This window comes from Macaca mulatta, chromosome 12 (assembly GCF_049350105.2).
Source record: "Macaca mulatta isolate MMU2019108-1 chromosome 12, T2T-MMU8v2.0, whole genome shotgun sequence".
Taxonomy (NCBI): domain Eukaryota; kingdom Metazoa; phylum Chordata; class Mammalia; order Primates; family Cercopithecidae; genus Macaca; species Macaca mulatta.
The window spans coordinates 57,063,531-57,076,254 of NC_133417.1; the positions used below are offsets into that span (position 1 = coordinate 57,063,531).

Here is a 12,724-nt window from a genome sequence, read left to right on the forward strand (position 1 = left end):
AAAACAATTTCCATGAATTGTATAGTTCCACAAAAACTTTCCCTACTTTACTGTTTGCCAAAAAACAAGTGAACCCCCCAAAACTATACTTTTTATTCCTTGCATGAAAAATCTCACCTATCAATTTCTTCGAGTTTTTCATCTATCATTGGACCCATCTGTTGGCAGATATCTGTAAATACAAAAATACTTACAAACACAGAAAATCCAATTTAAGCCAATTTCAACAATTTTTAACAATATAGCACCAATATACAACACTATGCATAACACACAGAGATTAAGCTCATGCTAGAGAAAGACTACTATTCAGCACTACTACTGTAGATTACTATCATGTGACTAAAAGCAAGGACAACTTTAAAATAAAAATCTCATTATGTTTTCTTGAAACTATTAACTAAGTTGACAGACTGTCAAATCTGGAGTTATCCCAAAGTCTTAAAGACATCTAGAAAACTATGATTAGTTAACTAAAACAAACTTGAGCCACAATATATAAATTATGTAACCTTTGCCCATCAGATATGAAGATTTTTCATTTACTTAAGACATTTCAAGATTAAACAGTGTATTTCCCAATGTGAACACTGATACTATAAAGAGCACAATGCTGTATTCTATATTCATAACCAGAAGTTTCTTCTATAAAGATTTAACAAGGATTATTCATTTACCAGAGATTCTTCTCCCAAGGGATTTTTTTTTTAAAAACAAAAAAACACGTTTTAATTGTTCTCACATTTCTTTTTTTTTTTTTTTTTTTTGAGACGGAGTCTCGCTCTGTCACCCAGGCTGCAGTGCAGTGGCCGGATCTCAGCTCACTGCAAGCTCCGCCTCCCGGGTTCACGCCATTCTCCTGCCTCAGCCTCCCGAGTAGCTGGGACTACAGGCGCCCGCCACCTCGCCCGGCTAGTTTTTTGTATTTTTTAGTAGAGACGGGGTTTCACCGTGTTAGCCAGGATGGTCTCGATCTCCTGACGTCGTGATCCACCCGTCTCGGCCTCCCAAAGTGCTGGGATTACAGGCTTGAGCCACCGCGCCCGGCCTTGTTCTCACATTTCTTAAGAGACTAAAAGACACATCAACATGCATCAAGTGACTATGTTACGAAGTTAACAATGATCATGTATAATTTCATCCTTTAAATTCATAATACAAGAAAATTAAACAGGAATAAGCATTTTAAACGTTTTGACTCAATTTGATACGCTGTTATTTTTAATTCTGTCCTTTTTTGGACTGCAAAAATCTTTAGCCAATTTTACTTGTAGGCTTAAAGAAATACAAAGACTTCCTTTATGAAAAGGATTTGCAGGTTTATGACAATGCCTTCCGAGTAATATTTATTATTTTACTGTACTAGTCTGTTCCCCACCAGAGATTTCTAACCTCTAGAGGCAAATACAAGGCAGAAGAAACTGAAGACACTATGAATAGCTAAAATACTAAATAATATTAAAATAATATCTAATATTCACTACCTTCTAAATCCAAAAGGTCTTGGGAGTCTGGTTTTGAATCTGTTGGATCTATACTCTGAAGTACCTGCAGGGCTCTATCCATCTTATCCTAAAAAAGTAATAGGACACTTTTTAAAAACTCAAGAGTTTTAACTTCAGTGAATATGAAATTACTCTTTCCAAGCACTCTCAAAGATAGTACATTTAAATGTCTTGATAGTTTAACTATTAAACAAAAGAGGGACTCTACCTCATCTATATAAACAGGCTCAGGCTCTGATTTCTTAATTTCCTCCACATCATCATCAATTACATTCAATTTGTCCACAGCCGCTATAGAAACAAAGTAAATTTTAAGTTCCTCAGCATTTACTTCAGTAATTTTAGTTATTAATTTATAAGTGGCCTATGATTGTCCATAAGAAAAAAAAATAGAAGTCCTTCAAATATTCACCACATTTCATAATCAATATGTTATTACATACGTTTGGTCATTTATTTCACAAACATTTATTTAGAACTCATTATGTGCCAGGCATTGTTCAGGCATTTATACATATACCGGTGAATAAAACAGGCAAGAATCTCTAACCTCATGGAACTTAAAATTTTAGTGAAACAAATGTGCAATATTAACAGCAGCTGACATTTTAGGCATTTTCCTGAAAACTGAGAGTTACCACTGGGGTGAATAAATGTATGAGAGCAGATTATTATCTACCTAGCTAATTTCAAACTTACATCTATGAGTTCCTTCTACTTTTCCTTTCTATTAAAAAAAACTATTGCCTATATGAACAAAAAATAAAACTTATTTTAAGCTAACTTTGACAATAGTTAAAACAACACTAAACACAAAAGTTTTTCATGAAGGTTGAAAAAAAACTTACAAATACACAAACCCAGAAAACTATTTAAATGTTCCCTGAAGTATTGCTAGAATGTACCATATTTTAACAAAGTAAATTTTGGTAAAAATAAAACAACAATAAAAACCTACGTAGCCAAACAATTTTAAATCCCAACTGTTAGCCATTTATTTCAAACATATGGCTAACTTTCAAAGAACAGAAGTCAGCATAACACAAGGATAAGCTGAAAACCCACAATATTTTTTCCTGTTAATACTTTCCAGCCTATGTCAAGGAGAAATTGCTGTATAGAATCCCCTGAGCATGATCTATAAAGTTATTTTTTAAAGGTATCTCCAATATTCCTATCTACTTAGAGAGTCAGATAAGAGGAATAAAAGTATAAATAATGGCAAAGTACTCTATATTCACGTCAGTGAGTATCAACCTCTCACGACTTCATTTTTCTGAATGTATCACTCTACACATACAAAGACGATGTTACACATGATGCATAATGCTTTCATTTGAAGTTCTTTCTCCTGAACTGGAAAGGATTAGCACTGATATCTCCCTCAGTGAGTCAGTGTTAAGGTCAGACTGTCCTGACTTTAGAATCCTGGCTCAATCACTTACTAGACACATAACTGCTCAGCCTCAGTGTCCTTATCTGTAAGACAGGGCAACAAAAGTAGCTATCTCACAGAACTGTGAGACTGAAATGCAATAGTACAAATGACTTAGCACAATGCCTGACAAATAATGAATGCTCAAAAACCAGTAACTATTTCTAATTATCATCATTAGTATTATTACAAGCTGTTCCTTTACACTCAGATCCCCCCACTTCCCTACCTGAATAACAAATGGAATGCTTTCTCAGCATCGTTGACAATGGCTAAAATGTCTAAAATGGAACTGTGTGGCTGCAGACTGACTAAAGTTCAGCAGATCTGAACCAGGAAGCTTAGTGGCTTGATTACATTACTTTATTATTGTTTCAAGCTCCCTAGGATCAAATCAAGGTGAGGAAAGGTCTAAAATTTAGGAGTACTCCTAAACCCAGTAATTATATTCGGCACTTGCCAACCACAACCTCCCCACACCATTCCCGCTTTGCCACTGTGGTTCACTGATGAATCAAAACACTCTTTGTACAGAATAGATATGAACTGCCTCTTACACTACACAGTTAGGTTGATTTAAATACTTGCATGGTCACATATGATTTTATACCTGACTTAACTATGTATGCTAACTCTCAGAAGATGTAAAATAAGAGGAAATATTCTTGCGATTGACACAGGCTAAATTAACCCCTTAATTCGGTTAAAAAGTAGGTTAGATTGTCATGCCTATAAAGAAATGATTTAAAACAAAAAGTTAAATGCCAATCTACTTTACATCCAAAACCAAATCATAAAATTTAAGTGAAAAAAACTTAAATAGATCTAATGTTCTCTAAGTTAACTTACCTGCCTCAGTCTCTACGTTTAAATTAGTTGTTACAAAATTGGATGGGAAAAGTCCTATTCCTCTGTGATTTTCTCCTTTCCACCAATTGGCATCACTAAAAATACAGTGCAAAAAATATCATTTGTTCCCCCACATTTTAATACAATAGAGCAAAGAGGAATTAAAAATTAAATTTAGCCTCCTTTGAATATATTTGTTTACATGCAGCTATAATTAAGTCATTTTTCTTAAATTTAGTAAATATTAAAAAGTACAAGTAAAACAAATATCCACATCCCTATATCTAAACTTAGAACCAGGCCAGGCACGGTGGCTCACGCCTATAATCCCAACACTTTGAGAGGCCAAGGTGGGCAGATCACCTGAGGTCAGGAGTTTGAGACCAGCCTGGCCAACATGGTGAAACCCCGTTTCTACTAAAAATACAAAAATTAGCCAGGCATGGTGGCGCGCACCTGTAGCCCCAGCTACTTGGGAGGCTGAGGCAGAAGAATCACTTAAACCTGGGAGGAAGAGGTTGCAGTGAGCCAAGATGGCGCCACTGCACTCCAGCCTGGGTGACACAGCAAGACTCATCTCAAAAAAACAAACAAAAAATTTAGAACCAATTAGCAATTCATCATTTGTTACTCTGGGCTTTAAAAAAGTAAGGCTGGGTGCGGTCATGCCTGTTATCCTAGCACTGTGGGAGGCTGAGGTGGATGGATCACCTGAGGTCAGGAGTTCGAGACTAGCTGGGCTAACATGACAAAACCCCATCTCTACTAAAAATACAAAAATTAGCCGGGTGTGGTGGCAGGTGCCTGTAATCCCAGCAACTCAGGAGCCTGAGGCATGAGAATCGCTTTAACCCGGGAGGCAGAGGTTGCAATAAGCTGAGATCACGTCACTGCACTCCAGCCTGGGGAATAGAGTGAGACTCTGTCTCAAAAAATAAATAATAAAATTAAAAAGTAAACAGGAAACACTTAAGTGCCCTTTAGTAATGACCCCAAATCCCAGGCCACATCCATCTTACCACACTACCATAATAAAGTTGGTAGCCTTCCTGTCGGTTTTTTGTTCTTTTACACATATCTATAGCCAAGTCCATATAGAAACAGACAGACATAGATGCTAATCCACACAGATCTTTTTAATTTTATATATTAATTCTTTCAAATTTTGCTTATTCTTTTTAAATTAAAATTCCATCACACGAATGGGCCATATTTAGCCATTCCTGTACAGATGGATATTTAGGTTGATTCCAGTCTTTCACCATTATAAAGATAACGTAATGATCATCCTAGACTTGAAGACACACATGCAACAATTTCTCTGCACTTATTCACAGACGTGAACTTGTTGGGATTTAAGAATATAAATATTTCGTTTTTTTTTTTTTTTTTTTTTTGAGATAGGGTCTTGCTGTGTTACCCAGGCTGGAGTGCAGTGGCGCGATCTTGGCTCACTGCAACCTCTGCCTCCCAGATTCAAGCCATTCTCCTGCCACAGTCTCCCAAGTAGCTGGGACTATAGGTATGCACCACCACTCCTGGCTCATTTTTGTATTTTTAGTAGAGATGGGGTTTTGCCATGTTGGTCAGGCTGGTCTCAAACTTGATCTCAAGTGATCTGCCCGCCTCAGCCTCCCAAAGTGCTAGGATTACAGGTGAGCCACCACACCCAGCCATAAGCATTTCATTTTACTAGATACTGCCAAATGTTCCCTAGAATGGCTGTGAAAATTCACCTTCCTCCTTCCCCCGGTTGCATGTAACAATGTCATCTTCCCTTATATGTGATAATTTTCCCAACTAACACTTGATAATTAGACAGGAGAGAAATCGTATTTCACTGTATGCACGTGCATTTCCCAAGCATCTACTTGTGCTTGCTAGCTATTCAGATTGCCTTTTCTGAAAATTGCCTGTTCATATTTTTGCCCACTTTTCTTATTCTACTGGGTCATTTGTCTTTTTTCATGGATCTGTAGAAGTTCTTTATATATTTTGGACAGCAGTTGTTTGTCTGAATTATGCAGATACCGTCTTCCAGGCTATCACTGTCTTTTTAGTATATGTTTATGGCTTAACTGTACAGTGGCTTTTTTCCCCTATGCAATCAAATTTGGCAATCTTTTCTTTCATGGCTTATACTTTTACCTTTTTCTACCCTTAAACTCCTAAATCTATTCTCCTATAGACTTAACTGTAGTTTTAGTTTGTTTTTGCTATTTTTTTTCCCTCTCATATGTTTAGGTCTTTAGTTCATTTGGAATGAAATTTTAATGTACTATGTGAAACTAATCAAAATTTTATCTGTACTATAAAAAGAGCCATTCATCACAGCAAAATTTATTAAATAGTCCATCATGTTTTCTACTAATTTATAATACCCTACCTTTCAAACAGTAATCTGTTCATGAGCCTATTTCTAGATTCCATTCTGCTGCAATAGTCCACATATCTATTTACGCATCTTGTTAATGTACCTTAATACCTGCCAGGGAAAATACCCTTTCTATATTACTCTTTCTCACTTATTACACACCTTCAAATTTCCACAATTACACTAAATTACTTTTCAAGTTCTCTGGGGAAAAAGTCCTGTTGGGATTTGAACTGGAAATGCACCAAAATTATGCAATAATATAAGAAAAAGGAAATCTTTGTAATATTAAGGTTTCTTCCCTAGGAACATGGTATCTTTCTCCATTTACATTTATATAAAACATAATGTGTAAATATATATTTGTATCCTTTTATAGCTTTCAAATAATTTTATAATTTAATCCATAAAGACCTTATGTATCTTTGTTAGGCTTATTCATTTCTAGATCATTTATATAATTTTTGTTACTACTGAGAATGCCTTTTTTTCTACTATATTTTCTAAAAAGTTGTGATTAAAGCATACTACTGAATTTTGTATGTTGAGCTTGTATCCAACAACCCTGATGAACTCCTACCACTTGAAATAGTATGTCCATTGGACTCCTGAACTTTCTATATGGAAAATCACAGTATCTGGAAATAATGATAATTTTATCTATTCCTTTCCAAAAATCTGACTTACTGAACAGACATTCTTAAGTATGAGTCTTATGGATGAATTAATGTCTATGATTATGAAACATCATTTCATTTATGAGCACTAGAAAGAGATGAAAGAGTTATATATCATCCAAGTTCTTAAAGCCAGAAAATAACTGATGTATTGATGTACTGACAGTTCTAAGATATCATATCTGCAAATATCTATGTAAGATAGGAAAAAGTTTCTTTCTCTTACAACATATTTTTAAGTTAACTTTTCATTTTGAAAAGGAAAGCTGAACTTGAGAAATTTTTATATAAAACGAGAGAACCCAAACCTGTGAAATGGATGCATGCATTTTATATGAACCTATCAACAACTATATGTATACCCTTCCTCAGTGGTCCTACCAATATAGGATACTATTTTCCTCCCAGCCACTACTACAAACTCTGATGAAGCATAAAAGCAGGCAAAGCAACCAAATTAACAACTCCTTTCCAGTCCTAATCCAGCTCTATACTCTCTTCACTGACTACAAGTTGATTCTATGGAATGCTGATGGCAAAAAAACGTTGTTCAAGTTTAAATTCCCAAATTAAAGAAAGTGGCACTCTAATTTTACACAAATCATTTAACAATTAAAGAAAACTTTAATGTAGCATTTATATTTAGAGCTTTTTATATTAAAAAAATAAATCACAACTGAGTGAAAAACAAAAAAATGATACAAGTCTAAAGAACATAAACCTCACCTTCAACAAACATTATTCAGCTAACATTTATGAAAACCTACCATGGAGAAAATAGTACCTTCAGGCTAAGCACTGAAGTTACAAAGATAATTAGGACACCATTTGTGCCCTCAAGAAGTTTAAAATCTAGCACAAAGCTGTAGTCCCAGTTACCCAGGAGGCGGAGGGACGAGGCCTGCTTGAGTCCAGGAGTCCAGGCTGTAGTATGCTATGCCCACGTCTGTGAATAACCACTGCACTCCAGCCTGGGCAACCCAGTCACACCCTATCTATAAAAACAAGAAAAAAAAAATCTAGCAGTGTTTTACAACCTTTCCTACAGAACTGACTAAAAACATGTTATCTTGCTTTACCATCAGAATTGGTTTTCTCCTTTCCCCTTTCTCCCGCCCAAGGAAGTGATGAGCCTCTTCAGAATCAACTGATTTAGTAGAGAGACATATGTAAAGAAGTGCAGTTTGCCCTCCGTATCTGGCGAGTGCTACATCCATGGACTCAACAAACCCCAAATGAAAAGTATTCATGAAAGATAAACAAAAATGACAATAGAACAAAAAAAAAATTTTTTAAATACAATATGTTGTATTTAAAAATACAATATAGTGATCTGCATAGCATTTACATTGTATCAGGTACTATAAGTTATCTAGAGATAATTTAAAATATATAGGAAGATATGTGTAAGTTATATGCAAATATGATGCCATTTTATATCAAAGACTTGCATCTGTGGATTTTGGTATCAACAGGGGTCCTGGAACCAACCCTCTAAGGTATTGAGAAATGACTCTGTTTAAAATCCAGTATGAGAAATGCTGTTATATATGTTCAGAGAGCTATAGCTCAAAGAAGGGAACTCCTAACTCCACTGGGAACTAAAAAGCAGAGAAAGGTTGAAAGGCTTCCCAGAGGATATAAAATCTGACACGGGTTTTAAAGGTTAAGTAGGCACTTGCCAGGAGGAAAAGAAAATTAAGGCTGTGGAAATAAAAATGACATTTTGTCCTCCTGCCATTATTATTATTATTATTATTTTTATTTATTTATTTTTTTTTTTGAGACGGAGTCTCGCGCTGTGTCGCCCGGGCTGGAGTGCAGTGGCGCCATCTCGGCTCACTGCAAGCTCCGCCTCCCAGGTTCACGCCATTCTCCTGCCTCAGCCTCCGAGTAGCTGGGACTACAGGCGCCCGCCACCACGCCCGGCTAGTTTTTTGTATTTTTAGTAGAGACGGGGTTTCACCATGTTAGCCAGGATGGTCTCGATCTCCTGACGTCGTGATCCACCCGTCTCGGCCTCCCAAAGTGCTGGGATTACAGGCTTGAGCCACCGTGCCCGGCCCCTCCTGCCATTATTGATAAGCAAGAAAACAAGGCACAAAGAAACAAAAACCTCTGTACTCTGAGATAAAACAAAAAATGTTACCATACTTAGTTTTAGGTCTCAAAGTACATGAAAACTTGAGCGTTTCCTTTTAACTACTGATTTCTTAACAAAAAGTACTCACCTGCTAACTTTTGCAATGACAATGACTGAAGGTAGTAATGTCCTCTCTGGATATAAGAATCACATGAGAAAACTGCCATTTCTACCATGAACATATAAATAGTACACCTGGAAAAATTTGCTAATCTTGTGGGGGTCTTATTCCTTAAAATACCTGTTTTATTTTTTAATATGGGGAGGCAACTTTTCTAACGCTTGGACTCCCTTGCAACCTGTCCTTGAAAGTAAAGTTCTTCTCCTTTTCTAAATGCTTTTACCTCCTTCAACAGGGCTTTCCAGGCAGACAGAACCAAAGGTACAATGCTACAGAGGACTAAGCAGAAAATGGCATTTTTGGAACTGCAAGAATTCCACTTGATTATCTGAAATGGTACACAGAAAACAAACATGGAGTGGGCCAGGCATGGTGGCTCACGCCTGTAATCCTGGCACTTTGGGAGGCTGAGGCGGGTGGATCACTTGAGGCCAGGAGTTTGAGACCAGCCTGGCCAACATGGTGAAACCCTGTCTCTACCCCTAAAAGTACAAAAAATTAGCTGGGCATGGTGGTGCATGCCTGTATTCCCAGCTACTCAGGAGACTGAGGTGGGAGAATCACTTGAACCTGGGAGGTGGAGGTTGCAGTGAACTGAGATCATGCCACTGCACTCCAGCCTGGGCGACAGAGTGAGACCCTGTCTCAAAAAAAAGAAAGAAAAAGAAAAGAAAAGAAACATGCAGTGGTAAGATAAAGCTAAAATGTAGAAAGTGAAAAGCTTTTCTTGATATTCTCTGTTAATAAAAAATGTGCACCTTTGGGCCGGCGCAGTGGCTCATGCCTGTAATCCCAGCACTTTGGGAGGCCAAGGTGGGCAGATCACCTGAGGTCAGGAGTTCGAGACCAGCCTGGCCAACGTGGTGAAACCCTGTCTCTACTAAAAATACAAAAATTAGCTGGGCATGGTGGCGCATGCCTGTAATCCCAGCCACTGGAGAGGCTGAGGCAGGAGAATCACTTGAACATAGGAGGCGGGGGTTGCAGTGAGCTGAAATGGCACCACTGCACTCCAGCCTGGGTGACAGAGCGAGACTCTGTCTCAAATAAAAAAATAAGAAATGTGCACCTTTTCTATCAGCTCAATGGTTTTTCTTTGTTTGTTTTTGAGACAGAGTCTCGCTCTGTCATCCAGGCTGGAGTGCAGTGGTACAATCTCGGCTCACTGCAACCTCCGCTTCCCAGGTTCCAGCAATTCTCCTGCCTCAGCCTCCCCAGTAGCTGGGACTACAGGCGTGCGCGCTACCATGCATGGCTAATTTTTGTATTTTTAATAGAGATGGGGTTTCACCATATTGGCCAAGGTGGTCTTGAACTCCTGACCTCATGATCGGCCCACCTCAGCCTCCCAAAATGCTGGGATTACAGGTGTGAGCCACCATGCCCTGCCAGCTCAATGGTTCTTAAATGGAGATCCAAGAATGATATGTTTTCAAGGGACTTCAAGGGACTTCTGTGTGTGAAAATTTTACGCTTTACATTCCACAAAAGTATACAAACAATGAGTAGAGTCATTTTCTGGATGACCTCCTTTTAACCGAAGACTGTCATTTAACTTTAGCACGCAAGTTTGCATTTGTCTACCAGCGATTACCAATCACCTAGAATGACAATATTTTACCCATAAGCATGCTTACAGCAACTATAAAATTGTGGTGTACTATTGTCAAAATGACAGCAATTGACCTACATATTCCATCATATTCATGTTGAATTATTTTAGCAGTTACAATTTAAAAAGTTCTTTTTTGTGGTGATAAACCTTAATTGAAAATTGTTTGGTGAGCAGCAGTTTATTTTAGAAAATTTTGTTATATAAAGTAATGCTCTAAATTAAAATCTTAGATAAAACCACCCATTTTGTTTTTATTTTAGAAATATCTTTAACTTCATAGTTGTGTAAGAATATCAAAACAGTAAACATAAGCTCTTTTGTAAGTACTCTAACTAAAAGACACTTATAAGCCTGACATTTTAGACTGTCAGTGTTCAGAGCCCACACTATCTCTCTACCTTTACAGACAGTCTCAAACTCATGATGGCATGACTTACGATGGTGCAAAAGTGATACACACTGAGGTACCCATAAACCATTCTGGTTTTAACTTTCAGTACAGTATTCAATAAGTCACATGAGATATTCAATACTTTATTATAATAAATAAGTTTTGTGTTACATGATTTTGCCCAACTGTAGGCTAATATAAGTTGAGAAGTATCTGCATTTCTATCTATTCTCCTTCAGGGATCATGGTGTTCCACTCCAAATGATTATTTTTTTTTTAAATTTTTTCTTCATGGAAAAAAGATTTTCTAAGTGAAGATGGTATTATCTTGATTATCTAAGAGACCTTCCTTTTCCCATCCTCAATTTCTTGCAAAATTTTTTATCCTATCAAAACCAATCAAGAAACACAACTCAAATGGAACCCTAGGATAAGCCTTCTTTGCCAGATGCTTGCACCAAATCTGCTATCTGGGCTCCAACAGCACCTCTTTTATGGTATTCACCACATTCTGCCTTCCATACAACTGTCTATATTGTAATTTAAACTCCCTTACTTTATTCTAGGTTTTATGAAAACAACTGCGTCCTCATTTGTTATTATAAATAGTCGATTACATAACATTTTCTCAATAAATATTACCACAGCAAAGTAAAACCATTACTTATCTACCCTTTATCTTAAAATATACTAGAAATATTAGACTAGTGCGTTATAAATAAGTTATTTATAATGGATACCAAATACATCTGCAATCTCTGTTCACGGCAACAAGCTTACTTCTCACTCTTGCTAAGTTCCATGAATTTCCTTTAAAAGTACAGAACAGTATTAAGCTCAACAGAGATTGATCTATTTTTTATGACAGCTTTAAATGGCAGGAAAATTCTAAGAGTACAGTAGTAGATTAAGAAATGGGGAGGAGCCAAGTTTAGCTTTTGGTGCTTTGATCAAGGGTATATTGCTATATTTCTTCCTAAAGTTTTTCTGCCAGTAATTTCGGTCCACACAACTGCCAACGTAAACATATGCAAGTAACTGAGTATTTACATGTTTCCCACTTGTGGTCATCAGCAATATTTAATACATCTTTCATCCAATACATAAATTATCAAATATAACAAACATAAATTATCAAATATAATGAGAGGAGGCTCACATTATCTACCTTTTATTTTAGAAAAAAATAAGGTATGAAAATGTTCTATTATTATTTAAATACACTAAAAGTCAAAGAACTGAATACTCTGGATTCTAAAAGAAGGGCATTACACTTCAAAACTTTCCATAAAGATTTAAAACATACCTGTCATCCAAAACAATAATTATTTCACCATGTTTAAAGGTGAGTTCATTGTCCTCAACAGCTTCAAAATCATATAAAGCTCTCACTTTCCGTGCAACCTTATTATTTAACTGAATTTCTGCAGATGGATATAAGGATTTTGTTTCTGTGTGTTGCTGTTTCTGTTCTTGCAGCGATAATTCAATAGCTAGTTTCAAAAATTAAAATGCAAAGCAACTGGAATTAATTTTGATAAACATTAGATGGCAATGTAAAATTTAATAAGAATAAATCAAGCATTTTATTTGTCTAATTACAAGCTACAGTTA

General features: G+C 36.5%; 1 protein-coding gene across 3 annotated transcripts in view; it reads right to left on the reverse strand.

Annotated features, from left to right (window-relative positions):
* STAM2 (signal transducing adaptor molecule 2) overlaps positions 1–12,724 on the reverse strand; it is a 55,338-nt gene that overhangs the window by 13,689 nt on the left and 28,925 nt on the right. For all 3 annotated transcript variants that reach the window (XM_015110122.3, XM_077956997.1, XM_077956998.1), the window contains 5 exons: positions 12,417–12,603; positions 3,790–3,884; positions 1,714–1,796; positions 1,485–1,572; positions 118–172 (listed from right to left, as the gene is read on the reverse strand). In XM_015110122.3, coding sequence (XP_014965608.1) covers positions 118–172; positions 1,485–1,572; positions 1,714–1,796; positions 3,790–3,884; positions 12,417–12,603 — 508 coding nt within the window. The remainder of the gene's footprint in view (positions 1–117; positions 173–1,484; positions 1,573–1,713; positions 1,797–3,789; positions 3,885–12,416; positions 12,604–12,724) is intronic.